Consider the following 26,099-nt stretch of genomic DNA (forward strand, 5'->3'; position numbering starts at 1 on the left):
GCGGTCAAAAAGCACCGAGCCGATATCCCTGTGCTATGCGGATGCTTCCCACTAGCTATGTACCTTACGTTTGGTAGTGTATATATGTCCATGCCTCTCTCTCGCTTTGTCACAGTTCACCCTTCCCCCTCCCCATATCCTCAAGTCCGTTCTCCAGTAGGTCTGTGTCTTTATTCCTGTCTTACCCCTAGGTTCTTCATGACATTTTTTTTTCTTAAATTCCATATATATGTGTTAGCATACGGTATTTGTCTTTCTCTTTCTGACTTACTTCACTCTGTATGACAGACTCTAGGTCTATCCACCTCATTACTTCGTGTGTAGTCTTTTTTATTATTATTAATTAATTTGTTATTTTTGACTGTGTTGGGTCTTCGTTTCTGTGTGAGGGCTTTCTCTAGTTGCGGCAAGTGGGGGCCACTCTTCATCTTGGTGCGCGGGCCTCTCACTATCCTGGCCTCTCTTGTTGTGGAGCACAGGCTCCAGATGTACAAGCTCAGTAGTTGTGGCTCACGGGCCTAGTTGCTCCACGGCATGTGGGATCTTCCCAGACCAGGGCTTGAACCCGTGTGGCCTGCATTGGCAGGCAGATTCTCAACCACTGCGCCACCCGGGAAGCCCTCGTGTGTAGTCTTAATTCCCTTTTCTTCGAGGAGCAAAAGCACTGCTCAATTGGATTTCTTTTTTCTCTTGATCTCCCCCACTCCTGGGGTATCTAGAACCACCATCTTTTGAACAAACCCCTGATTCTTTGGAAGTTCTCCCTGGAATGAGCCTCACATTCACCAGTGTCATTAGAGGCACCCCGCCTTTCAAGGTCAAATGGTTTAAAGGCAGCAGGGAACTGGTGTCAGGGGAGTCATGCAGCATCTCTCTGGAAGATTTTGTCACAGAACTGGAATTGTTTGAGGTGGAGCCATTGCAAAGCGGGGAATATTCTTGCCTCGTGGCTAACAACGCTGGCAGTGCTTCCTGTACCACGCATCTTTTTGTGAAAGGTTTGCTCTTTTCTCCAAAACATGTATCTTTAGCATTCTTTTCTGATTCTTTATTTGAAGATGCCACTTCTGCTCTGCTGTTTTCTCCTTATAGAACCAGCCACCTTTGTGAAAAGATTGGCTGATTTCAGCGTCGAGACAGGAAACCCCATCGTTCTCGAGGCCACGTTTACCGGCACACCTCCCATCTCGGTGAGCTGGATGAAGAATGAGTTCCCCCTTACACAATCTCGGAATTGCAGCATTACCATGACGGAAAAATCTACGATCCTAGAAATTCTTGATAGCACAATAGAGGATTATGCACAATACAGTTGCCTCATAGAAAATGAGGCCGGTCAAGATATTTGTGAAGCGCTGGTATCTGTCTCAGGTGTGTTGACAGTTACCTCTTCTTATTGCTCTCTTTTCTTTCTTTTAATACATCCTCTTTTAGCTAGTATGATTGATTGATTACCATCCTTTCTACCTCAGAACCACCTTATTTTATTGAGCCTCTGGAACACATGGAAGCAGCCGTCGGAGAACCTGTAACTTTACAGTGTAAAGTGGATGGAACCCCAGAAATTAGAATTTCTTGGTATAAAGAACACACAAAGCTACGATCGGCTCCTGCGTATAAAATGCAATTCAGAAATAATGTTGCCTCCTTAGTAATCAACAAAGTGGATCCCAGTGACGTGGGAGAATACACATGCAAGGCTGAAAACAGCGTGGGGGCAGTGGCTTCCTCAGCTGTGCTCGTTATCAAAGGTGATGATCGTTCTCCTAACAAGTCTTGCTGTGTGTTGACAGATCCACTTTCTTAAAAACATCACAATGTTAAGGGGTTGAAGTATGCTGCGGGTGTTTTCTCTCTTGTAAATAAGGATTGTCTGTGACTCCCTTCCAGAGCGCAAACTTCCACCTTCCTTTGCAAGAAAACTGAAGGATGTTCAGGAGACCCTTGGCTTCCCAGTTGCATTTGAATGTCGCATCAATGGCTCAGAACCTCTTCAAGTGTCTTGGTACAAAGATGGGGTGCTTTTGAAAGACGATGCTAATTTGCAAACATCTTTTGTTCATAATGTAGCAACTCTTCAGATTTTGCAAACTGACCAGAGCCATGTTGGTCAGTACAATTGCTCTGCTTCTAATCCTCTTGGGACAGCTTCATCCAGTGCGAAGCTCATCCTCTTAGGTGGGTAGCTCATCACATTACCCTCTTCATCATAAAGCAGTTTCACTGCTCCGGGCCACCAAAGGTCTGGTGCCACTTAGTTTCTGCTCCACGTCTGGGAGCATGAAAACTGAAGTCACCATGTTGGTCTTCATTCTTTTCAGACCATGAAGTGCCTCCTTTCTTTGATCTAAAGCCTGTGTCAGTAGATCTTGCTCTCGGAGAAAGTGGTTCTTTTAAATGTCACATAACTGGAACTGCACCAATCAAGATCACTTGGGCCAAAGATAACCGAGAGATTCGCCCTGGAGGCAACTACAAGATGACTTTGGTTGAAAATACTGCCACTCTGACGGTTCTCAAAGTAGGCAAAGTCGATGCTGGGCAATACACCTGCTATGCAAGCAACGTCGCTGGAAAAGACTCTTGTTCTGCTCATCTGGGTGTACAAGGTACTTGTTCAAGTGAAATAGTAAGGTCTCATTTCAACATCTGAAAATACAGGAGAAAGCGTGTGCTTGAAAGATACGTTTAGGACTATGGTCTAGGAATTGGAAGTGATTGAATAGATCCAGGGTCTTCTAAGTGGGAGCAAGTTTTTTATAATGTTTATTTAAAAAAATATAAAACTGGTCAAACATGGACTGAAGGTCCATTTTCAAAGGCTGAAATTGCAAGAAAACCCAAGTTTGAAAGAAATTATCTTAGGACAGTAAAAGGAAGTTGTCTCGAATGACTTACTTTCCACATTAGTTTATAAATTAATGGATTTTGTTCCTCGAGGGGCTAGCAGAGCCCCAAACTATCAAGCCCTTCAAGAAGAGTCAGATTGTGTCAACTTCTTTTCCTCTACTAGCTCCACTTAAATAACAATGGAAGCCAGGAGACTGGGGAGTACATCAATATCTGACATCATGGAAGGCAACCATGTCTCTCTGTAGCATGTTCAAGGCTGCTGTGGTCAGAAATCAAACATTTAACTCAATGAGCTGCTGGTCTAACCCATGAGAGCATTTTTAAGGGTTTTAATGGTGATAGTTTATAAATAACTTCAAATTAAAACAGAGTTAGATTTAGCAGCCCACGTGCTCTGTGATATATCGCTAATTATTTTTATCTCCCTAAACTTGAATTTTTCAATTCAGTTAATGAAGAAAGCAGTCGCTCTCCCCACTTCAAAGGGATATTATGAAGGTTGAAGAAATATCTATTTAAGGCCTATGAGAGAAAATAGCACTTTAAAATATTAAGATATCTAACCCAATTTTGCTACTCTGACTCTTCATGGTACATAACTGATATCTTTGCAGCCACAGGAAATAGACCACCCTGCACTGGTTCACGTACAAGAAAGTAATCAAACTCTCTCAATCCCTGTAAACCGTAGTGTGATTTCACCAACAGATACACACTCTGACTGTGATCTTGCACAAAGTGATTCTTTTGCTGGTAGGAGGATTGCACAAAAGGGATTAATGTCTCTTCCTCTTTCCTTTTGCAATAGTATTTGATGCGGGTGCTTACAAAAATAAATATATTTTATAGGAATTTTCTAGTTAAGTTTCACCTAACTATTCTTCCTTGAACTGCAGCAAATAAATTTGTTTTCCAGAGCTAAAGACCTCTCTGTTTGATTTTTCACTTCATCCTGAATTATATGTGTCTTCCCATCTCTTCCCTTGTGTTTTCTGTCTTGCTTCCATAGAACCCCCCAGGTTCATTAAGAAGCTAGAACCTTCAAGAATCATGAAACAAGATGAATCTACAAGATATGAATGTAAAGTAGGAGGGTCTCCAGAAATCAAAGTTTTATGGTATAAGGACGAGACTGAAATTCAAGAGAGCAGTAAATTCAGAATGTCATTCCATGACTCGGTGGCGGTATTGGAAATGCACGCGCTCAGTGTAGAAGACAGCGGAGACTACACATGCGAGGCCTGCAACGCAGCGGGCAGAGCAAGCAGCAGCACCACCTTAAAAGTTAAAGGTCAGCTCCTACCCTTCTTTCACGTTTTTCACGTTAACTTCCTCCTGGTTGTCCTCTCAATTCCCTGTTTGACTCTCCGTCGAGGTTCTAAAAATTTTAAAGGACACAATAGAAAATCGAGTGTAGTGTTCTCTCTCTATGGTGGAATGGAAAACTGATTCTTACTTGTAACTACATAGTTACAGAACACATCCTAATGTTCCTTTTTTCCTAACTTTAGAACCACCCGTTTTCCGCAAAAAGCCTCGTCCCGTTGAGACACTGGAAGGAGCTGATGTTCACCTTGAATGTGAGCTTCAGGGCACCCCCCCGTTTCAAGTTTCTTGGCATAAAGACAAGAGAGAACTTAGGAGTGGCAAGAAGTACAAGATAATGTCTGAGAACTTCCTGACGAGTATTTACATCCTGAGCGTCAGTGCTGCAGACGTTGGGGAATATCAGTGTAAAGCCACGAACGACGTGGGGGGAGACACCTGTGTTGGTTCCATCACTCTGAAAGGTTAGAGTGACTCCATCCTCTTCTGCTTACAGTTTTCCTTCTAACTTTAATACCCTGTTGGCCCCTCAGCTCTTGCCCCATCCTTTACCACTAGCTGTCTTGTACTTTTCCCCTCTCTCCTTTCTAAATCCTTTTATAGTTAGCGCGCATCCCATTTCCAAATCCTACTAATTACCCTTTTAGACAATTTTCCCAGTAGGTTTTGATTGGATTTAGAAAGCTAGAGAGGCCAAGATGTTCGACTCTTTCTGCTTAGTACAAACTCTAATGCATCTCTGCTCCCATTCACCAAAAATGCCTCTTCTTTAAGAAATAGAAACAACACATGATCACCAGTTTGATTCCTAGCATTCATAGCTCTGAGGGGAATACCCATAGCCCCACACATTTTAAATCCCTGATTTTGCCTCTTTTTCATCAGCACCACCACGATTTGTGAAGAAGCCCAGTGACATTTCTGCCATCGTTGGTGAAGAAGTTCAGCTTCAGGCTGCTATTGAAGGCACTGAGCCCATTTCCGTGGTGTGGTTCAAAGACAAGGGGGAGATGGTCAGAGAAAGTGACAATATATGGATCTCTTATTCAGAAAACATTGCAACCCTACAGTTTTCAAGAGTGGAAACAGCCAATGCCGGGAAATACACCTGTCAGATCAAAAATGATGCCGGAATGCAAGAGTGCTTCGCCACAGTGTCCATCCTCGGTTAGTGCAGATAGAATGTCATCATGAATAGAAGGCACGCACTTACCAGTACTCGTGTCTTCTTTAGTTTTTCAATGTGATTTTAACATTTGAAAACAATTTACATCTCGTTCCAGAGCCTGCAGCAATTGTCGAAAAGCCAGAATCCATAAAAGTGACCACGGGAGACACCTGTACCTTGGAGTGCATGGTCACTGGCACACCCGAACTCACTACTAAGTGGTTTAAGGATGCCAAAGAGCTGACAAGTGATAGCAAATACAAAATAAGCTTCTTCAACAAAATATCTGGCCTTAAGATTATTAACGTGGCCCCCAGTGACAGTGGGGTGTACAGTTTTGAGGTGCAAAACCCTGTGGGCAAAGACAGCTGCACAGCCTCAGTTCATGTTTCAGGTTGGTTGGTTGGGCTTTTGTTTCAATGTTATTATAGTATAGTTCCTGGTTTACATACGTGTGTATAAGAAACTCCACATTCTACAGCGTGACATGAGTCTGACATCCTCTGAATCAGCGAAATCAGAGGTAATAGACCTATAGAGTTAGAAGAAAACCAAGTCCAAAAGTTCTATCCCTTTCTTTTGGAGGAATTTCCACAATTCAGGGTGGTAGGAGTAACACTTAATCCCTGGATAAGGAATAAGGATATGTAGTCTTCTACTGTCACTTGTGCTGGAGTAATTCTCCACATAATGATTCACAGCAAAGAGAGACCAAAATTCCTAATAAGTCAACTAGCATGTCTTGTCCACTGATTCTCAAGGCTTTCCATGGTGTGACCCCACTGGGAACTCTGTGATATCCTCACAGAAGAGCCAAATGGATCTAGGCATATTCCATCAAAAAGACAATAATTCTCTCTTCAAATCATTTTATAACTGATGTCCTTGTTTGTTTGATTTTTATCACATTCAGACCGAATTGTGCCTCCATCATTCACAAGAAAATTGAAAGAGACAAATGGTCTGTCTGGCTCCTCAGTGGTAATGGAGTGTAAAGTCTATGGATCACCTCCAATCTCCGTCTCCTGGTTCCATGAAGGAAACGAGATCAGCAGTGGAAGGAAGTACCAGACCACCCTGACGGATAACACTTGTGCCTTAACTGTGAACATGCTGGAAGACTCAGACGCCGGCGACTACACGTGTATAGCTACTAACGTGGCTGGCTCTGATGAGTGTGGTGCTCCTTTGACTGTGAGAGGTCAGCTAAAAATAACAGCAAAGTAGAATTGCATTTCATTATTTATTCAGCATTTTTGTCATCAAAATTCAAAAGTAGTAAACTTTTTCCGGTATGTGCTTTTTTGTTTAGAACCACCATCTTTTGTTCAGAAACCTGATCCCATGGATGTTTTAACTGGAACAAATGTAACTTTCACAAGCCTTGTAAAAGGAACACCCCCGTTCAGTGTCAGCTGGTTCAAGGGTAGCAGTGAACTAGTACCAGGGGACAGATGTAATGTGTCTTTGGAGGATTCAGTTGCTGAACTGGAGCTGTTTGATGTAGATACATCACAAAGTGGAGAATATACCTGCATCGTTAGTAATGAAGCTGGCAAAGCTTCTTGTACAACACATCTATATGTAAAAGGTTTGTTTGACTGCCATTCTGCATTTTTACAATTAATGTACATGAAGTAATAGGTGTGCCTGTATCTGTGTGTGTATGTGCTTTATTTCATGTTTTCAATTCGCCTGCTACAGCCCCAGCCAAATTTGTGAAGAAGCTCAATGATTACAGCCTAGAGAAAGGAAAACCCCTGATCCTAGAGGGCACGTATACTGGAACTCTTCCTATTTCAGTTACATGGAAGAAAAATGGCACAAATATAACTCCTTCTCAGAGGTGTCATATAACCACAACTGAAAAATCTGCAATCCTGGAAATTCCAAGCAGCACAGTGGAGGATGCAGGACAGTACAACTGTTACATTGAAAACGCTTCCGGGAAAGACTCCTGTTCAGCACAAATCCTGATACTAGGTGTGTTATGATTGCACATTCGTATCTTTATATACAAATAACCATCCTGGCATGTCTCCTTCATGACTGGTTATCTCTCTTGGCTGCAGAACCACCATATTTTGTCAAGCAGTTGGAGCCTGTGAAGGTGACCATTGGAGATTCTGCCTCTTTGCAATGCCAACTTGCTGGGACCCCTGAAATTGGGGTGTCCTGGTATAAAGGAGATACGAAATTGAGACCCACGACTACCTACAAAATGCATTTTAGGAACAATGTTGCTACACTGGTTTTCAACCAGGTTGATAGTAATGACAGTGGAGAATATATCTGCAGGGCTGAAAACAGTGTGGGAGAAGTTTCTTCATCAACTTTCCTGACTGTTCAAGGTGATTGCAATATTTTTTAAGTGAATGAATGTGTTTCTTTTGAAAAAGATTTAAAATATCTGGCGAGGATCTTCTTTTTAGGAAAATCTTCCCAAATGCAAAACTTTCTTCTTAAGTAGTTCTGCCTACAAATTAGCAGTTTCTCTTTTTTGATCACCTTTACAGAGAGAGATAAAATGACTAATCTTCAGTTGGAAGATCATGTCATCATTTGTCTCTATAATTAAATCTTTCAGAAAAATGAGTAACCATATTTTTTAAAATTCCACCCATGGGTGTCTCATGCAGATCGCTAGAAAGCAGTCTTAAAAAGTAAGAAAATCTGCTACATGCCGGAGATGTACCTTAAGCCAATCAGTTTCTCTGCTGGCTTACATATTTTTACACCTACCATGCGTCAGCGTGGCATCAAAGTAAAACTTTTGCTCCAAAAATTTACCTACTTAATTCAGGATATGTGAATACCTCCTGATATTTTTATAGGAATCCCATTATTTATATAACAATAATTGTGAGAAGAATATTCAGTAAATTCAAAATGTCCAGAATTATTCATTACTTTAATTCTATTCCTACAGAGGAAAAACTTCCACCATCGTTTTCTCGACAGTTGAGAGATGTTCAAGAAACGGTCAGGCTGCCAGTTGTTTTTGAGTGTGCTGTCAGTGGATCAGAACCTATCTTGGTGTCTTGGTTTAAAGATGGCAAGCCGTTGAAAGACAGCCCCAATGTACAAACATCATTTTTAGATAATGTAGCCACTCTCAATATTTTTCAAACAGATCGGAGTTTTGCAGGCCAGTATTCTTGCACAGCTACAAATCCTATAGGTTCTGCTTCTTCCAGTGCCAGACTCATTCTCACAGGTGTGTGGATTCTTAAACTTCTATTTCTGTAATTAAACTTTTTATAACCAAATTTGAAATTAGAGGAGGATGATTTGTGTGAACTGGGATGGTCAAGTATGGAGCCTGAAACCGTCTTTCTGCTCTCCTCTCAGAGGGGAAGAACCCACCCTTCTTTGACATCCCTCTTGCCCCTGTGGTTGCTGTGGTGGGAGACAGTGCGGACTTTGAGTGCCATGTGACTGGGACACAACCGATAAAGGTCACCTGGGCCAAAGACAACAGAGAGATCCAAAGTGGCGGAAACTATCAGATTAGTTATCTGGAAAACAGTGCCCACCTGACAATCCTGAAAGTAGACAAAGGAGACTCTGGACAGTATACGTGCTATGCTGTCAACGAAGTGGGAGAGGACTCCTGCGTGGCTCAGCTCAATATAAAAGGTATCTTTGTATATCACATCCTAAGGGTGTGGCTTTATTAGGACAGATGAAATTTAGCACATTTTTAAACCCCTGACATAAAAATGTTTCAGAAGAAATGTTTCTCTAGAGAAAAGGTGATCTTTTAAAATCTGTATTTCTCTCAGTTTTTATATATCCTACATAACCCTAAGACCACTCCTTCCCCCCTTTTTTCTTTTTTTTTTTTTACAAATATCTGGTTCTGTAAATGACCATAAGTTATTCTTATCATCCATCCCATAAATCAGAGAACAGTTTAAAATAAGCTTGTGAAAATAAAAGAAAAAAACCACAACATTGTAAATCAACTATATGCCAATGTAAAATAAAAAAAATTGTTTTAATTTAAAAATAAAATAAGCTTGTGGAAGGAGGCCAAAATGTTTAGCAACATTACACTGATATGCTGTATTCAGTTGGTCAGCATTGACTTTGAACTTAAAATATGACTTTTCTTTCTTGAAAAGCCTCCTATTAGTAACCTACTTCTGGATTCCACTTCATATATCCTTGAACTATCTTACAGAGCGGCTAATTCCACCAAGTTTCACTAAAAAACTCTCGGAGACAGTAGAAGAAACAGAAAGGAACTCTTTCAAACTCGAGGGCCGTGTTGCTGGTTCCCAGCCTATTTCTGTCGCTTGGTACAAAAATAACATAGAGATCCATCCAACGTCTAACTGTGAAATCACATTCAAGAACAACACACTTCTGCTGCAAGTCAAGAAGGCAGGCATGGACGACGCTGGTTTGTACACGTGCAAAGTGTGGAATGATGCAGGCTCTGCTCTGTGTACATCTTCAGTCGTCATCAAAGGTAAGTCACCTTCAGAGCCCCTGGCATGATGTGCTTTTCTTTACTGCCTATTAGACAGCCATGTGTGTTTCTTCTGACATCTCGACAAAGTAAGTTATAAGAGATATGAATGTATATTATTTAATTGGCTTGCCACAATTCCACATATGTTTACTAAAAAATATACATTAGTTGTAATTTAATTATGTGGCCCAGGAAAGTAGGTGTCATATAATAAATGGACTGTACCTTAGCTTGTAAATCACATCTCGAAATTCTCTCAGGTAGTTAGAAGTCTAAGTCTACTTTGACATTCATACATGAGTGACATAAATTTTTATGAGGCACGTTTGTTTTGAAATTTTTTTAAATTTTCATCATTGAATATTGCGTTACCTTTGCTTATTATGAGTCTGTCACATTCTGAAACGTTCTCTTTTCTAAGGATATTTCTAAAGGATTATTGTCTCACATATATTGCCCAAAGCTTTTAGCCTGTAAGTGAATATTAACCTCATACAAAAGGGTAAAATTTGCTCAGAAAGAAAAAAAAATGGGTGGAAAGATGTTACATATCATTATGAATACACAGTCATAGCTTGAGGCAAAGAAATAGACTGTATTGTTTAAGGAGATCTTCTCAATCTGATCCTCTAACCATAATGGCTTCATCCATATAACTTTTTTTTCTTTCTTAACATCTTTTTTGGAGTATAATTGCTTTACAATGGTGTGTTAGTTTCTGCTGTAAAACAAGGTGAATCAGCTATACACATATATATACCTCCTCATATCTCCTCCCGCTTGTGTCTCCCTCCCACCCTCCCTATCCCAACCCTCTAGGTGGTCACAAAGCACTGAGCTGATCTCCCTGTGCTATGTAGCTGCTTCCCACTAGCTATCTGTTTTACATTTGGTAGTGTATATATGTCCATGCCACTCTCTCACTTTGTCCCAGCTTACCCTTCCCCCTCCCCGTGTCCTCAAGTCCATTCTCTATGTCTGCATCTTTATTCCCGTCCTGCCCCTAGGTTTGTCAGAACTTTTTTTTTTTTAGATTCCATATATATGTTTTAACATATGGTATTTGTTTTTCTCTTTCTGACTTACTTCACTCTGTATGACAGACTCTAGGTCCATCCACCTCACTACAAATAACTCAATTTCGTTTCTTTTTATGGCTGAGTAATATTCCATTGTATATATGTGCCACATCTTCTTTATCCATTCATCTGTCGATGGACACTTAGATTGCTTCCATGTCCTGGCTATCGTAAATAGTGCTGCAATGAACATTTTGGTACATGACTCTTTTTGAATTATGGTTTTCTCAGGGTATATGCCCAGTAGTGGGATTGCTGTGTCATATGGTAGTTCTGTTTTTAGCTTTTTAAGGAACCTCCATACTGTTCTCCATAGTGGCTGTATCAATTTACATTCCCACCAACAGTACAAGAGGGTTCCCTTTTCTCCACACCCTCTCCAACATTTATTGTTTGTAGACTTTTTGATGATGGCCATTCTGACTGGTGTGAGGTGATACCTCACTGTAGTTTTGATTTGCATTTCTCTAACGATTAATGATGTTGAGCATTCTTTCATGTGTTTGTTGGCAGTCTGTATATCTTCTTTGGAGAAATATCTATTTAGGTCTTCTGCCCATTTTTGGATTGGGTTCTTTGTTTTTTTTGATATTGAGCTGCATGAGCTGCTTGTAAATTTTGGAGATTAGTCCTTTGTCAGTTGGTTCATTTGCAAATATTTTCTCCCATTCTGAGGGTTGTCTTTTCATCTTGTTTATGTTTTCCTTTGCTGTGCAAAAGCTTTTAAGTTTCATTAGGTCCCATTTGTTTCATCCATATAATTATGAGGCAGTTCATCAAAATCACTTTACAGTCTAACTTCCTTGAACAACTGGGAGTTAATTACCAACTCTGATGATCTAGCTGGCCATGTCAGGGTGCACAGACAGTAGGTTAATATCATCAATAGATTAATATTACTAATAAGCTAATATCATTGAGTTAACTTTTTATAATTCTAATTTCATCACTCACTTAATAGTACTTAAATGCGTTTGATTTTTAAAACATTTAGTTAAATGAAGAATGAATGCTTAACCATTCACGATGGTTTTACATTGAGTAGATAAATACTTTCTATAGAATTCTGAGGCTTTTTATCCATAGAGTTTAAAAATGAATAGATATCAGAAGTTTTCATCTTTGCAATCATGAATATTGCTTATTTTCCTTATATGTAGGTCTCAGAACCATTCAATAAAATCATTACATAACACCAAGCTATACATGGCCTTCCCATCATGTTACTGATATCTTCTTCACGGGTTTTCATTTGAGCACTGAGCTTCAACGCCTCATTCCTTTGGGCAAAGGTTGGATTTTAAATGCTACTGTAGCTGCATATAATAGCTAAAGATGATCATAAGAGAAAATCACGTATTAACATGTGGGCTCATGGTTACTCAAATGTTGGCTTTCTTTCCCAGAGGGTAGCAAACATTGTATATCATGAGCAGAGTTCTCCAATAGGCCCTTCGTTTTTAGGGTTCAGTGAAAATACAGCTGCATGCAGGTTTGAGAGAATCAACGGTGTGCTATATGACATCAAAATTTATAGGAACGGCCGGTGCAGTGTTTGCAGTGCCTAATGTTTGCAAAACACAGATACTTGGGTAATTCATGGGCAGCATGGCATCTGTTCTTTGCTTGTTTTTAAACCTTTTTCTATTTATAAAATCCAACACATGTAACTATTGCTTTCAGAGACAAAGGCACATGATTCAGTTCTATTATAGCAACCAGTGCTACCTGTTAGAGGCAAAACTTGTTTCTTTTCTGGAGTTTAATATTTTTTTGTTTTTATGTTCCTCATGAAAGTCCCTTTCTAATTCTAGCACCTAAGAAGCCACCTGTGTTTGATCAGCACCCTACTCCAGTAACAGTTAATGAAGGAGAATTCGTGCAGCTTAGCTGCCACGTCCAGGGATCAGAACCGATCAGGATCCAGTGGTTGAAGGCTGGCAGGGAAATAAAGCCCTCAGACAGATGCAGCTTCAGCTTTGCTAATGGGACTGCTGTGCTGGAACTCAAGGATGTGTCTAAAGCAGATGCGGGAGATTATGTGTGTAAAGCTTCAAATGTGGCTGGAAGTGACACTTGCAAATCAAAAGTGACCATTAAAGGTACAGACACCTCAAAACTATTATTTGGATTAAGTCAACTGCTTGTGTTTATTTGCTTATTTGCTTATTACAGTTTAAGTAAGAATGGAATTAGATTTTTAGAATTATCAGTTACTGCTCATTTGCAATTTATAGTCTCCTTATTATAATTGAAATATTAGGTAATTTAGTGGCAATAATTTCCACACAAATTTTCTGGAAGTACCCCAAGTTCACCATCACACTTCTTGACCCTTTTTCACCATATCCAAAAGGATGTAACTAAGTGGAGTTCCAAAAATGATCCTGTAATAATGTGACATAAGGTAGCCTGATATCATATCCCTAAAGGAAATCTATATAATAAAACCAAGTTGAGAAATATAAAACTTGATGCTATTAATGTGATTGCAGTTCAATCTGCATGTAATAGCTACAACTAGTTATAAATGTCTATGAAACTGCTTTGTCTTCTATAGTCCACTCTCATATAGGGTGTGTAATATTTGTGACATTGCCAAATTCTTAAAGCCTGTTTTTCAAAGGAAATTATTTATTACAATTTGAAGGTAATTGTGATTTTTTTAAAAAACATGTAAACGTGTTGTTTTAGACAAACCAGCTGCCGTCCCAGCAGCTAAGAAAGCAGCAGTAGATGGAAAACTCTTCTTCATATCAGAACCTCAGAGTATGAGAGTTGTAGAAAGTAAGTACTTCATGAAAATTACATCTTCATCTGTCTTGTACATTTTACTGCTGATTTCATTTCAGAAAAACTGGTTTTGGAAAATTCAATTTTTATTGATTTGTTTTCATTGTTCCTTAGAAACCACTGCAACATTCATTGCGAAAGTTGGAGGTGATCCAGTTCCAGATGTTAAGTGGACAAAAGGGAAGTGGAGACAACTGAGCCAAGGAGGTCGAATTTTTATCCACCAGAAAGATGGTGAAGCAAAGCTGGAGATCAGAGGCACCACAAAAACCGATTCTGGATTATACCGATGTGTTGCATTTAACAAGCATGGTGAAATTGAAAGTAGTGTTAATCTACAGGTGGATGAAAGGAAGCAACAAGAGAAAATTGAAGGAGATCTTAGAGCAATGCTGAAAAAGTAAGTTCAATAAAATACCATGCACGGTAATGTTCCATTCATGGACCATCCCCTCCAAGATTCAGATTGTGAAATAACATTAGCATATAGACATTTTAACAGAAACAGATAAGCAAATACACAGTATTTGAGTGGAAGTTAGTGGTGCATTAACATCAATTTCTGAATAATCTTGAGAAAATTTTGAGAATGAGGTGAATTTTTATTAAAATTTTGAACAAAGGAAATGGCCTATAGAGAAACCTATGTGTCTAGGCATGAAATTTTTGTTTCTATGTGTAATTTCTCTTGCTCTGAATGGCTTTCTAGATAAACCATTTTAAACATTTTCCATAATTGCCAATAATTTCAAAACCAATTATGTTTGAACATCACTGTTAATCAATTAATCAACATTTAATTTCTACATATTTTCCTCATGATATATGTATTCTTTATTGATGCTTTCCATGGCTATTATTATTTTTCCGTATAATTCTTTCATTAGCCTCTTTTGTTGTAAAGCTTACAAAAATATTTTTGTTATCCTTTCTTAAACTCTTTGATCAAATTTCCATACTTTGTGACTATAGTCTGATCTTAATCCACTCCACCGCCAAACCCACAATTTTGTTTGTTTGTTTGTTTCACAGTTAACATGGTAAAATTAGTAGTTCTTAAATAAAGGACACAAAACTATTCCTTTGTGAAAAAAATTTTATTACATTTATAATCTTTGAATGATGATAGACAATTCAAAATAAGTAGAAGACAGGTGATTCATGTTTATTTCTTATTTCATTTAGGACTCCAGCCTTAAAGAAAGGAGCTGGGGAAGAAGAGGAAATTGATATCATGGAACTTCTCAAAAATATTGATCCAAAAGAATATGAAAAATATGCCCGCATGTATGGAATCACTGACTTCCGGGGTCTTCTTCAAGCATTTGAAATGCTAAAGCAAAGTCAAGTAGAAGAGACACATAGATTGGTATGATCTTTTATATATAGTATCATCTTTAAAAATTCACACTTGAAACGTCTAACATACGCCTTTTGAGTTTCCAGAACCCTACAGTTGTATAAGATCAGTTAATATAACCTAAGCAGCATCAAAAATGGAGGTTAAATATAATCATTCGGCCTCTAATTCAAATTTTATTCCATATGTAATACTTATGCTTTTTTTCCTCCCTAGGAAATTGAGGAAATAGAGAAGTCAGAGAAGGAAGAAAAGGAATTTGAGGAACTTGTATCATTTATTCAGCAAAGGCTGTCACAGACAGAGGTAAAATGAATTATGCTGATCACAAAATGAAGAAATTATTATTGGGAATTACAAGGGAAGGAGCGACTAATGCATTTTAATTCTTTATTCTCCTAGCCTGTCACTTTGATCAAGGACATTGAAAATCAGACAGTTTTGAAAGATAATGATGGTGTGTTTGAAATTGACATTAAGATTAATTATCCAGAAATCAAGCTTTCATGGTACAAAGGGACTGAAAAACTGGAACCCAGTGATAAATTTGAAATAAGCATTGATGGTGATCAACATACCCTCAGAGTCAAAAACTGTCAACTTAAAGATCAGGGCAATTATAGATTGGTGTGTGGTCCACACATCGCTAGTGCTAAACTAACTGTAATTGGTAAGGAAAAAGAGTTTTATTATTTAAAAAAAAACTTGTGAGATGAATTTACTACTGAGTACATCACATGTGATATCGTACAAAATGTATATTGTATCATACCCACAGAGCCTGCCTGGGAACGGCATCTTCAGGATGTTACTTTGAAAGAAGGCCAGACTTGTACCATGACTTGCCAGTTTTCTGTGCCAAATGTAAAATCCGAATGGTTCAGAAATGGCAGAATCCTTAAACCCCAAGGTAGATATAAAACTGAAGTGGAGCACAAAGTCCATAAGCTGATCATTGCAGATGTTCGAGCAGAGGACCAGGGTCAGTACACCTGCAAATACAAAGACCTTGAAACTTCGGCAGAGCTCAGAATTGAAGGTGGGTGAAAGACTGTGGCTGGAGTTATCACAGCATTGGTCAGTGGCAAATGTTGTGCAGGACCTCTGCAACCCTGCCATCACATGTATCTTAAAGCGCTTGTGTGGTCTCATTTCCCAACACACATACTCATAGCATTCACTCACGTCTCAAAATCCTTTTGAAATCAAACGGAAGTATTCACATAAGTTCCGATTCTGTTGCATAGTTCTTTTTGACCTGAAGTAGATTTCAGTCTAAACCATGACTTGACTTTCTAACACTTATTTCTGTTAAATTTCATAATTATGCTAAATTCAGTAATTTTTTACAATTCTGTTAAATGCCATAATTCTCACATCTATGATTTTGAATTCTAGAAATAAATCTTAGAAAGGACCAGATTTCATGGCTACGTATCTTGAGGATCTTGGCTAGGAGCTGACATTTTGTTTACAGGAATCAATTTGACTCTATCTGTATGAAACTTTATAGATAAAATTAACAACATATGTGATGTGTGATTAGCAGCTATTTTTCAAAAATTATTGTTTCATAGGAAGATCATATTCCAACCTCTGAATCTCTGAAATGAAGTGGAACCCTAGGACTTAGGAGCAACAATATTTATTTCCTAAAGACCTACACCTTTAGACTGCATTCAGCAACATTTGGCTCTAATCATGGGCTCTACTTCCAGGCGTTGCCATTTATAGCTGTTGAAATAACTATGTGACTTATTTACATAAGCATTTCAACATCTCTGACTTGCTTTATAGTGGATACCAAGGCCTGGTTGTATTTTAAAGTTCAGAAATTTTAAATCTTTTTTCATTTAAAGGATCCAGTTGAAACCACTTATCATTTTTTAAATAATTGCCTCCTTTTATATGATCCTTCAAAGAAAAGCTCACCAGAGTACATATGACATCTAAGCTATTCATGATACTGCAGTACGTTGAATCCCAGCCTTCCAGATAAAATTTTGCAGAAGGACCTCCACGCCAGCCTATTCTCTTGCTACATACCCTGCCATTCCCAGTGGGTGGACTTCATGCCTGCCCACGGGTGCTTGCAAAGCAGGTTTCAGAACTCTTCAAAATGAATCCTTTGAAATTTAGAAGTGCAGATTTCCTACTGAGTTTGAAATTATTTTTACAGGGAAAGTTATACAAGCCAAAAAATAAACAATTCTAGATCCTGAATAGCAGAATTATTTTACAGAGGAAAGAAAGAATTTCAAAGGGGAATGAGAAGTATACAGTAAAACTTTAAGTTTATGTTCCCTTTATTTTGAAGCCCCCATTTCACTAACATTTTTAAAGTTTAAATGTTACTTTTGGGTTATAAGCACCCTTGACTATTGCCTTCATGTAAATATTGTAAGGACTTTCAGGGATTTCTTTAAACTTTCCCACATTGATCCTGTAGGAATACACTTAAGTATTGGGATAATTTTTTGTTACTGATGCGAAGAAGTGCACTTTCTTCTTGTTTTATCTTTTCAGCCTTTTTCTGCTATTTTCCGATCGGATAAAAAGATAAGAGACTTTAAACATCTGTGGGGAAAGCACAGAGAAAGAAATTCCTCCCCAAACAGTCTAAATTTGAGCTCTTTTTGTACTTAAACAGCTGAACCAATTCAGTTTACGAAGCGCATACAGAACATTGTGGTGAGTGAGCATCAGTCTGCCACCTTCGAGTGCGAAGTGTCCTTCGATGATGCCATCGTAACATGGTACAAAGGACCAACAGAACTGACCGAGAGCCAGAAATACAACTTCAGGAATGACGGTCGCTGCCATTATATGACCATCCACAACGTGACCCCAGATGACGAAGGTAACTTAATTGACAGTGTCCCTGTGACTATATAATTTCAACTTTGCCTGTTTTATTTATTTCTACTCTAGTTTACGCTTATACTCTGTAGTTCTATCTAGATTACTTTTTTTAGGAAAGAGAAATATAAATAAATACTATGTTTAAATAAAGAAGCATTATTTACAAACATATCAGAAAACAAACATTTCACGATTTTTTCCTTAGGTGTCTATTCAGTAATTGCTCGACTGGAGCCCAGAGGTGAAGCAAGAAGCACAGCAGAGCTGTACTTAACAACCAAAGGTCAGAAAACACCACATTCAAATCACAGTGCAATCTTGGAAACAAAGTAGCCCGCCAAGACAATTCTAAATTTTAAAAAATATCTTTTTTTTTTTCTTTTGCAGAAATCAAACTTGAGATGAAGCCTCCTGGTAAGTTAAAAAAAAAAAAATCAATCCTTACAATACATTCAGTGTAATTTTGTAAATGATAGAAGCCAAACTAACATGTCTAAAAATATTATTTCTTTTTTTCAGTAAAATATTATTCAGTAAAATTATTTTCAGTAAAATAATACCAATGTTAGGCTTTGTGAGTTTGGGAAATTAGAGATAATGAGGTCACATTCAGCTGATATCTAGGATCAAGTTTGGCCGTAGAACAAATTTTCACAGGGAATAAATTTGCATGTGTGTCTGCCTACAAAAGAATCTTAATATCTTTGTTTCTATATGTTAAATTCTGCGGTTGGAAATGCCTGACAATCAAACACATCTTAGTTGTCTAATAAATATCTGTGTTTTCAGTCTCTCGGTGCTTATAATTATTAAATGTCCCTTTTCAGATATTCCTGACTCCAGAGTTCCAATTCCAACCATGCCTATCAGAGCAGTACCTCCAGAAGGTAAGATCCAGCACCATGACCCCTGGGCTTGAAGCTGCAGTATTCTACCACTAGGAAGTTACCAATGCCAAACCATAGCATACAGCAAGAACAAATTCTTTCTCATCATATTCTTCACTGTGTAATTAAAAATCAAAGCAAAAGAGTAGTTACAATTTTAAATAGATGCTAATTTTGTTTGTTCTGATTGTTGAATTGCTGCTATAACACCTTTGAAGTACTGAAAGAAATGCATGAGACTTTTCATCATATTTCACACAAAATAAGAAACAAAACTATGTTACTTATGATGGCATTTATTTTCTTCAGAAATTCCTCGTACGGCGGTTCCTCCCATCCCCCTGTTGCTACCATCACCTGAAGAAAAGAAACCACCAGCAAAACGTATTGAAGGTATTATATGTTATCTACCTAAATGTCAAAATATAGAACTATTACAGACCTGGAAAATGTCGTTTAATGCAACATGTTGGCCCTCTAGTGGTCAGCAGTTTGAATTGCCTTTCAAAACGTAAATTATATGCTCTTAAGTATTAACTAAACATGTAAGACATGTGCCTAAAAGTCTGAAAATCATCAGAAAAAAAACAAATATGATACTTAATATTAAAATATTTTATTTTAAAGGAATCACTTAAGCATTAATGGCAAACTGATTTCACATTTCATATTTTCCTAACTACTACATAAAGCAATAAAATAATACAGTCAAATTCTAGTGAAGCTTATAGAAATAAAAAATACTAGTGTATAGTCAGATTTAAAATTATAGATTGTGTTTTTTCCCAATTACACTGTTAGCTATGGTAAAATTCACTATTTTGTTATAAAAATATGATTTAGAATATCTTTGATTTTTTTTTTTTTTAAGCTAAGGAAAGAGCTCTCCAATAAACTCATGAGTGTGCCAGGAAATTATCCTTCTCAGATATTTCAGTAGATAAACTGTACTATTTGTGCCCCCAAACCGCTCAACTAATAAGTCAACAGACTGCCTGGGACTTTCTAGAGTTCTGGGGAGTTCAGAATTGCTGTCAGAATTCTCCCAGCATCATCAGGAAAAAATTCTGCATGTCAAAGTCACATTTTTCCAAAGCCAAGCCACCATTACTGTAGTAGTTTCCATGGTTCGACATGCTAGTTCCCTAATATCTACTACAATTGGTGTCAAAAGCTTGAGCTAGTTTTCAGCCAGCCTCAGGGGAAATTCAGTTAAAAAAAAACAAAAAGCACTTCCAGTTTTATGACTACTACAATCTCAATAACAAAGAAAAGCATTTTTATAATTTATATGAACATAATTAACTATATTTCACCTACTTATGATAGCAAAAATGAATAAGAATCAAAAATCATAAAATAGATTTCCACTTATATTTGTTGTCAGAAATAATAATTTATCTTAATGAATGATTTATGATTTGAATGTTAGTGTCAACATGACTTAAGTTTGAGTGCCCACTGGGAAACTTGAGAAATTAAATCATATTTTAAAAATTCAAAAGTGTTATTTATTCATGAATACTAGGAGCCATAATCAAGTTACTATCAGGGGCCAGGATCAAGGTATAATGTCAGAAATGACAAAAGAAAACTTCCACAATATAACATAGGTGGGACTTTAATTTTACTAATTCACTTGTTAATTCTTTTTCCTGAAAACTATAAAGTGTTCTTACCTAAGTGAAATGAACATGAAAAGCTGTACCTCTGCTATTTATGATATCACTTGGGTCTACTCTAGATGTTTGAAAACTTTAAGCAGGCATAAAATCAGTGAAGATGTAAGATCACCCTTCATATTCTATCTCCCTCCAAAAAAATGGTTCTGCTTTGTAGTCCAAGATCTTTCTGAAACAGATATCTTGCAATAATGTGCAGAACCTCTTGTTACCATCAAAACATATTAAAAAAATATATTTCAGGACTTACCTTGTGGTGCAGTGGTTAAGAATCTGCCTGCCAATGCAGGGGACACGGGTTCAATCCCTGGTCCTGGAAGATCCCACATACTGCGGAGCAATTATGCCCGTGTGCTACAACTACTGAGCCTGCGGGCCTAGAGCCCGTGCTCCTCAATAAGAGAAGCCACTGCAAGGAGAAGCCCGAGCACCACAACTAAAGAAAGCCTCTGCACAGCAATGAAGACCCAATGCAGCCGAAAATAAATAAATTAAATAAATTAAAAAAAATTTTTTTCAATAAACCTCCCAGTTTCATGAAAATATTTTAGTAAAATTTACATCTGACATCTCATTTTTTAGTGACCAAAAAAGCTGTGAAGAAAGATGCTAAAAAAGTTGTCACAAAGCCCAAAGAAGAGGCACCACCACCTAAAGGTATTATAATTAATCAAAATTCAGTCTTACTGCTTTTCTCTTGGTTAAAAAATTTTAATCCCAAATAGTGGAGGATAGAGGAAGAAGGTTAAGAGTGTGAATTCACAAAATGGTACCTCTTCCTTTACTCACCCTCACCCTCTTCTTTGATTCAGTCCTCACTTTCTCTCTCAACTTTCTTTCTTTTCCCCTTTTTTTCCTCCCCTATCCTCCTGTGCCTATGTCTACCCATGGCACCCAATGGCAACACCAGAGAGTTCTCATTATCTCTGGATAGTGATTTAAAGAAGGTACTGTCCTCTGGTCCAACAGCTGGTCTTGATCAAGTCACACCAACAGAAGGTCAAGGGCTGGCACTAATTTTAAGTGGCCACTCCAGCACAACTCAGCACCCTTCCTGGTTCACCTGAGCTAAATGTCAATACTTGCAGGGAAAAATAAAATACTTTTTGCAGGGGGATGAATTTAGTTACTTTAAATTTTTATTATATCCTGGAAAATTTTTAGGAAGAAGATGGGATAACTAAATTTAAGCAAATAGTTTTATCCATCTGGCTAAGATTAAAGTACAGCAACCTCCTAAAAAAAGGAGAATCCAGGAGCATAGGGCACGATTCACTGAGACTTTTTTTTTGTGGTCATTTGTGAGATGTTATAGAATAAGAAGAATCTCAAAAAAGCATGGCTATTTCCCAAACTTTATTGTTAATCACTGAAAAAATTAAACATGCATTATTTTTAGCATCAGACATACCAAATATTCTCTTTATGTTTCGTGTTAATTTAAATTGTTTTAAATCAACATAAAGTAGAATAAAATTTCAGCCTTCCTGCGTTTTCGTTAACATGGCATTGCGTAGCATTTTTGGTGAGCTAAATTTGGATCTTATAAAAGCATTTTATATATGGGTAGTAATCACAGATCATACAAATGGCTAACAAGGGTATACAGGATTAGTAAGCATTAAAAAACTTATAGTCTAAAGATAAACATGTATTTTATGTTTTCAAAGTTCCAGAGGTTGCCAAGAAGCCCCCACCTCCTACTGCCTTAATTCCAGCAGAAGGTAAATGAAATATTTTATTCTATTTATTTCTGAGATTTGCATCTCTGCGTTGTATTCTTATTTTATGTATTAGGCTTCCAACTTATTATAAAGTTGTAGAGTCTCCTCTGCTACAGTAAAATTAGCAGTGGAAATGATGGCTACTTCATACTGGTCGAATTCCAGGAAAGAAAAACCCAGGCAAATGTTTTTGCAGCCTCAGTGCAGTGGACCCAGGGAAAGAAATGGTGAGGGCTAGAAAGGGAGGGGATCCCTTATTGTTTCAACTGTAGCTAACACAAATGTTAAGGATCATATGAATAATGTTAGCCTTAATATTTTTAAAGTTGTCATATGAAAGCAACTGATTGATTTGGTTACATGACTTTAAATATTGTCTTTATCAAATTGACTAAAAAGTTATATTCGATAGTCAGAAATATAGCTTTAAAATTAGTACTGTTTTTGAAAGAATAGTTTGGAATTTAAGTAACTACAGAAATATTAGAAATAAATTCCACAAAATGATCAAATATTAAGATATTCCATGGGGAAAAATAACTAAGGGTTTTACAAACTGGAGTTCCCATGAAACAATGGAAGATGTGTTCATTTGATAATATTTACTGAATGCCATTTTGTTCACACCAGAAAAACCCTCAGGTTAAGAGTAGAGTGTCTCTTGACCCTACTGACTGTGTTCCATAATCAACAAAAATTTAAACAGAACCAACACAAAGAAAACGTAAATGATCAATATAAGGCTGAGATCTCAGATACTGATATTGCTTGACTACATAGACTTTCATTTCGTGAAGTAATTGTATGGATATAATTAACATGCTAATATTATCTTTTCAAATTAATTAATTAATTTATTTTAGCTCCTGAAGTGATTGATGTATCCTCCAAGGCTGAAGAAGTGAAAATAATGACCATAACCAGAAAGAAAGAGGTTCAGAAAGAAAAAGAAGCTGTGTATGAGAAAAAGCAAGCAGTCTACGAGGAGAAGAAAGTTTACATAGAATCTTTGGAAGAACCTTATGACGAACTAGAGGTAGAACCATACACGGAGCCATATGAAGAGCCTTACTATGAGGAACCAGATGAAGAGTATGAAGAGACCCAGGTAGAAGCTAAAAGGGAAGTTCATGAGGAATGGGAAGAAGATTTTGAAGAAGGGCAAGAATACTATGAAAGGGAAGAAGGTTATGAGGAAGGGGAGGAAGAATGGGAGGAGACTTACCAAGAAAGAGAAGTCATCCAAGTTCAAAAGGAGGCTTATGAAGGTATGTATTAATTGAGTGACTTTTTTCTCTTTTCCTCATTTTTTGCTCAGTTCTTTATATTTTCAAGGTTATTAACCTGATGTGCAATGGATACGAAATAGATGAAATGACCATTTCCATTTTTTAAAGTTAGAAATCTTTAGAATCTTTAAAAGCATCATTGTCTTCAGAGTTACTTTCATGCTTTGATATTGTAAGTTGAATCATTTAATCGTATTACTAAGACTGAATTCCAAGTGCTTTTTTCTAATGCAGAGGTTCAAGTTTTAGTTTCACTGCCTCACTGCATCTCTGCTTGATCCTGCTTCTAAATCCAGCATGAGTAATCCTGTTAGCAATAAAGATCCCAAATACAATCATTTACACAGTTGTATATGATTCTTAACTTATATCATTTGCCAGTTGATACAGTCTATTAGAACTTAACCTATTCAAGCATCCCTTATTACTGTGTTTTTGTTAAAGAATCACGTGAGAGGAAAATTCCAGCAAAAGTACCAGAAAAGAAAGAAGTACCACCTCCTAAAGGTATGTAATTGGAATTATTTAAATAGATCACATCATCGATGTCATTATCATGGCTTGCTGGGCAAAAATGTATGAATCACCAGTTCAATCCAATAGGCACAACTTCTTCTGGAAGCTTCATTGTATCAGTGATTTTTTTTCTAAGAATATCTACCTACTTCATTTAATTCAAATGTAAAATGATGATAAAAAGATTGTTGTGGTAAATATAAAAAATAACCAAAATACTTGAAGTACAGAGGCTTGTACTTAAAGTTCACTGCAACAAACTTGTCTCTCTTTAAAAAATGAGAGAAAAAGAGACAGACTATTTTAATAGAAATTCTAAAAGTACTGCAATTTTTTTAAAATGCTTGCAGTTGTAAAGAAGCCCGTAGTTGAAAAAATTGAAAAGACTTCTCGAAGAATGGAAGAAGTTCAAGTCACCAAAGGTATTATCATTTAAAACATTTCTCGTACCATGTACACAAGTAATTGTTTACTGATATATAGTCACATGTTATTTATATAGTCATCTAAACTAAGATATTTTAAAATTTTGTGCAAAGCAATATTCTTCACAATACAAATATATTTGTACATATTTTTAAGTACCCGAAGTTTCAAAGAAGATTGTTCCACAAAAACCTTCTCGGACTCCAGTGCAGGAAGAAGTTATTGAAGTGAAAGGTATACATCTTTGTCTTTCAGCTACAAGTTTTAAACATTTTTATTTATGTGTATGAATATGTATACATATATTACTGAACAACTCACAAATCTGAAATCGCCAAAATAAAGACATATTATATATATTATATACATTTTATGTCGCACATTTATATAATTTAAGTAAATAATAACATTATCTTTGTTTTTAGTATCACTTTAAAATTACATAATTTTTTTTAATTAAAGAAGGATTTGTGTTTAATCAGTAGTCTTCTAACTTTACTGTGCCATGCACTCCATTCCATATAATATTCCTCATCCCCTCATTTATATGAATAAACCCTAATGGATTTGGGAAAGCACCACATCACGTGTGAAGAAGTTGTGTCTATTTGATTCCCATTTAATAATGTTTGATAAAGGCTGCATGGATTGTGTGTCCCTATAGATCAAAACGTGATTTGTTTTCTTGTCAATACTGAATTTGTTCTCAAGCTATCATATTAACCCACTAATTCTGTGTCTAAACAAGCCATGTATTTGATCTGATGTCTTGAACTGGAAAAAGAAATACTAATGTGAAATACTCTCTTTAAAGTACCCGCTGTACATACAAAGAAGATGGTTATTTCAGAAGAAAAGATGTTCTTTGCTTCTCACACAGAGGAGGAAGAAGTGTCAGTCACAGGTATAAGGCAAATTTGAATATGGGGCTCAAATGGAAGGGCTTCAGATGGATTTTTATCCCTCTTCTTATCTAATTTGTGATTATGTAGATATCTCTGTCTCCTTGTGAATATTTGTCATCTTTTTCATTTCACATTTGTCTGTTTTAATTTGTATTTCAATATTCTTTGTAAATTGCAATACCACCCATAGTATGGCATACCAGGAACTAAAATGTACATTTTTTAAAGTCCCTGAGGTACAAAAGAAAACTGTTACCGAAGAGAAAATTCACGTTGCTGTTTCCAAAAAGATTGAGCCTCCACCTAAAGGTATTAGTGATTTATTCTAAGTTTAAAATCTTTCAAAAGCTCCAAAGTAAATATCTGAATATGTTAATATTAAATAATAAATTTAGTCGCAGTCCACAGACCTTTAGCCACTATGTGCAAATGACATCATAGGGAGATGAGAAGGCCATGAGGAGGGTATTGGAGAGAGGAATGACAATTCCTGGAGGCTCTGTTCCCTGCTTCATGGAGCTTACAATCTAGTGGCCAGCTGTTTAGAAAAAGAAATAGTGTCCTGGGGCTTCCCTGGTGGCGCAGTGGTTAAGCATCCGCCTGCCAGTGCAGGGGACACGGGTTCAAGCCCTGGTCCGGGAAGATCCCACATGCCGCGGAGCAACTAAGCCCGTGCGCCACAACTACTGAGCCTGCGCTCTAGAGCCCGCGAGCCACAGCTACTGAAGCCCAAGCACCTAGAGCCCGTG

At 37.3% G+C, this 26,099-nt stretch overlaps 1 protein-coding gene across 3 annotated transcripts in view; it reads left to right on the forward strand.

The window, feature by feature from the left end:
- Positions 1 to 26,099, forward strand: part of TTN (titin) — a 279,289-nt gene that overhangs the window by 91,643 nt on the left and 161,547 nt on the right. The window contains exons 81-115 of one of the 3 annotated variants that reach the window (XM_089916619.1): positions 720 to 998; positions 1,093 to 1,371; positions 1,473 to 1,751; positions 1,891 to 2,178; positions 2,322 to 2,609; positions 3,863 to 4,144; positions 4,365 to 4,643; positions 5,065 to 5,346; positions 5,463 to 5,741; positions 6,261 to 6,548; positions 6,660 to 6,938; positions 7,052 to 7,330; positions 7,420 to 7,698; positions 8,277 to 8,564; positions 8,699 to 8,986; positions 9,534 to 9,824; positions 12,721 to 13,008; positions 13,601 to 14,099; positions 14,885 to 15,068; positions 15,276 to 15,365; positions 15,462 to 15,729; positions 15,838 to 16,098; positions 17,710 to 17,919; positions 18,127 to 18,204; positions 18,309 to 18,335; positions 18,749 to 18,808; positions 19,118 to 19,201; positions 21,073 to 21,147; positions 22,167 to 22,214; positions 23,078 to 23,482; positions 23,948 to 24,010; positions 24,370 to 24,441; positions 24,602 to 24,679; positions 25,260 to 25,349; positions 25,579 to 25,659. The exons of the other annotated variants lie outside the window; for them this stretch is intronic. Coding sequence (XP_089772745.1) covers positions 720 to 998; positions 1,093 to 1,371; positions 1,473 to 1,751; positions 1,891 to 2,178; positions 2,322 to 2,609; positions 3,863 to 4,144; positions 4,365 to 4,643; positions 5,065 to 5,346; positions 5,463 to 5,741; positions 6,261 to 6,548; positions 6,660 to 6,938; positions 7,052 to 7,330; positions 7,420 to 7,698; positions 8,277 to 8,564; positions 8,699 to 8,986; positions 9,534 to 9,824; positions 12,721 to 13,008; positions 13,601 to 14,099; positions 14,885 to 15,068; positions 15,276 to 15,365; positions 15,462 to 15,729; positions 15,838 to 16,098; positions 17,710 to 17,919; positions 18,127 to 18,204; positions 18,309 to 18,335; positions 18,749 to 18,808; positions 19,118 to 19,201; positions 21,073 to 21,147; positions 22,167 to 22,214; positions 23,078 to 23,482; positions 23,948 to 24,010; positions 24,370 to 24,441; positions 24,602 to 24,679; positions 25,260 to 25,349; positions 25,579 to 25,659 — 7,488 coding nt within the window. The remainder of the gene's footprint in view (positions 1 to 719; positions 999 to 1,092; positions 1,372 to 1,472; positions 1,752 to 1,890; positions 2,179 to 2,321; positions 2,610 to 3,862; positions 4,145 to 4,364; positions 4,644 to 5,064; positions 5,347 to 5,462; positions 5,742 to 6,260; positions 6,549 to 6,659; positions 6,939 to 7,051; positions 7,331 to 7,419; positions 7,699 to 8,276; positions 8,565 to 8,698; positions 8,987 to 9,533; positions 9,825 to 12,720; positions 13,009 to 13,600; positions 14,100 to 14,884; positions 15,069 to 15,275; positions 15,366 to 15,461; positions 15,730 to 15,837; positions 16,099 to 17,709; positions 17,920 to 18,126; positions 18,205 to 18,308; positions 18,336 to 18,748; positions 18,809 to 19,117; positions 19,202 to 21,072; positions 21,148 to 22,166; positions 22,215 to 23,077; positions 23,483 to 23,947; positions 24,011 to 24,369; positions 24,442 to 24,601; positions 24,680 to 25,259; positions 25,350 to 25,578; positions 25,660 to 26,099) is intronic. 3 annotated transcript variants of the gene reach the window in all.

This window comes from Delphinapterus leucas, chromosome 8 (assembly GCF_059928025.1).
Source record: "Delphinapterus leucas isolate spDelLeu-1000000601 "Yukka" chromosome 8, BTC_Dleu_Yukka2, whole genome shotgun sequence".
NCBI lineage: Eukaryota > Metazoa > Chordata > Mammalia > Artiodactyla > Monodontidae > Delphinapterus > Delphinapterus leucas.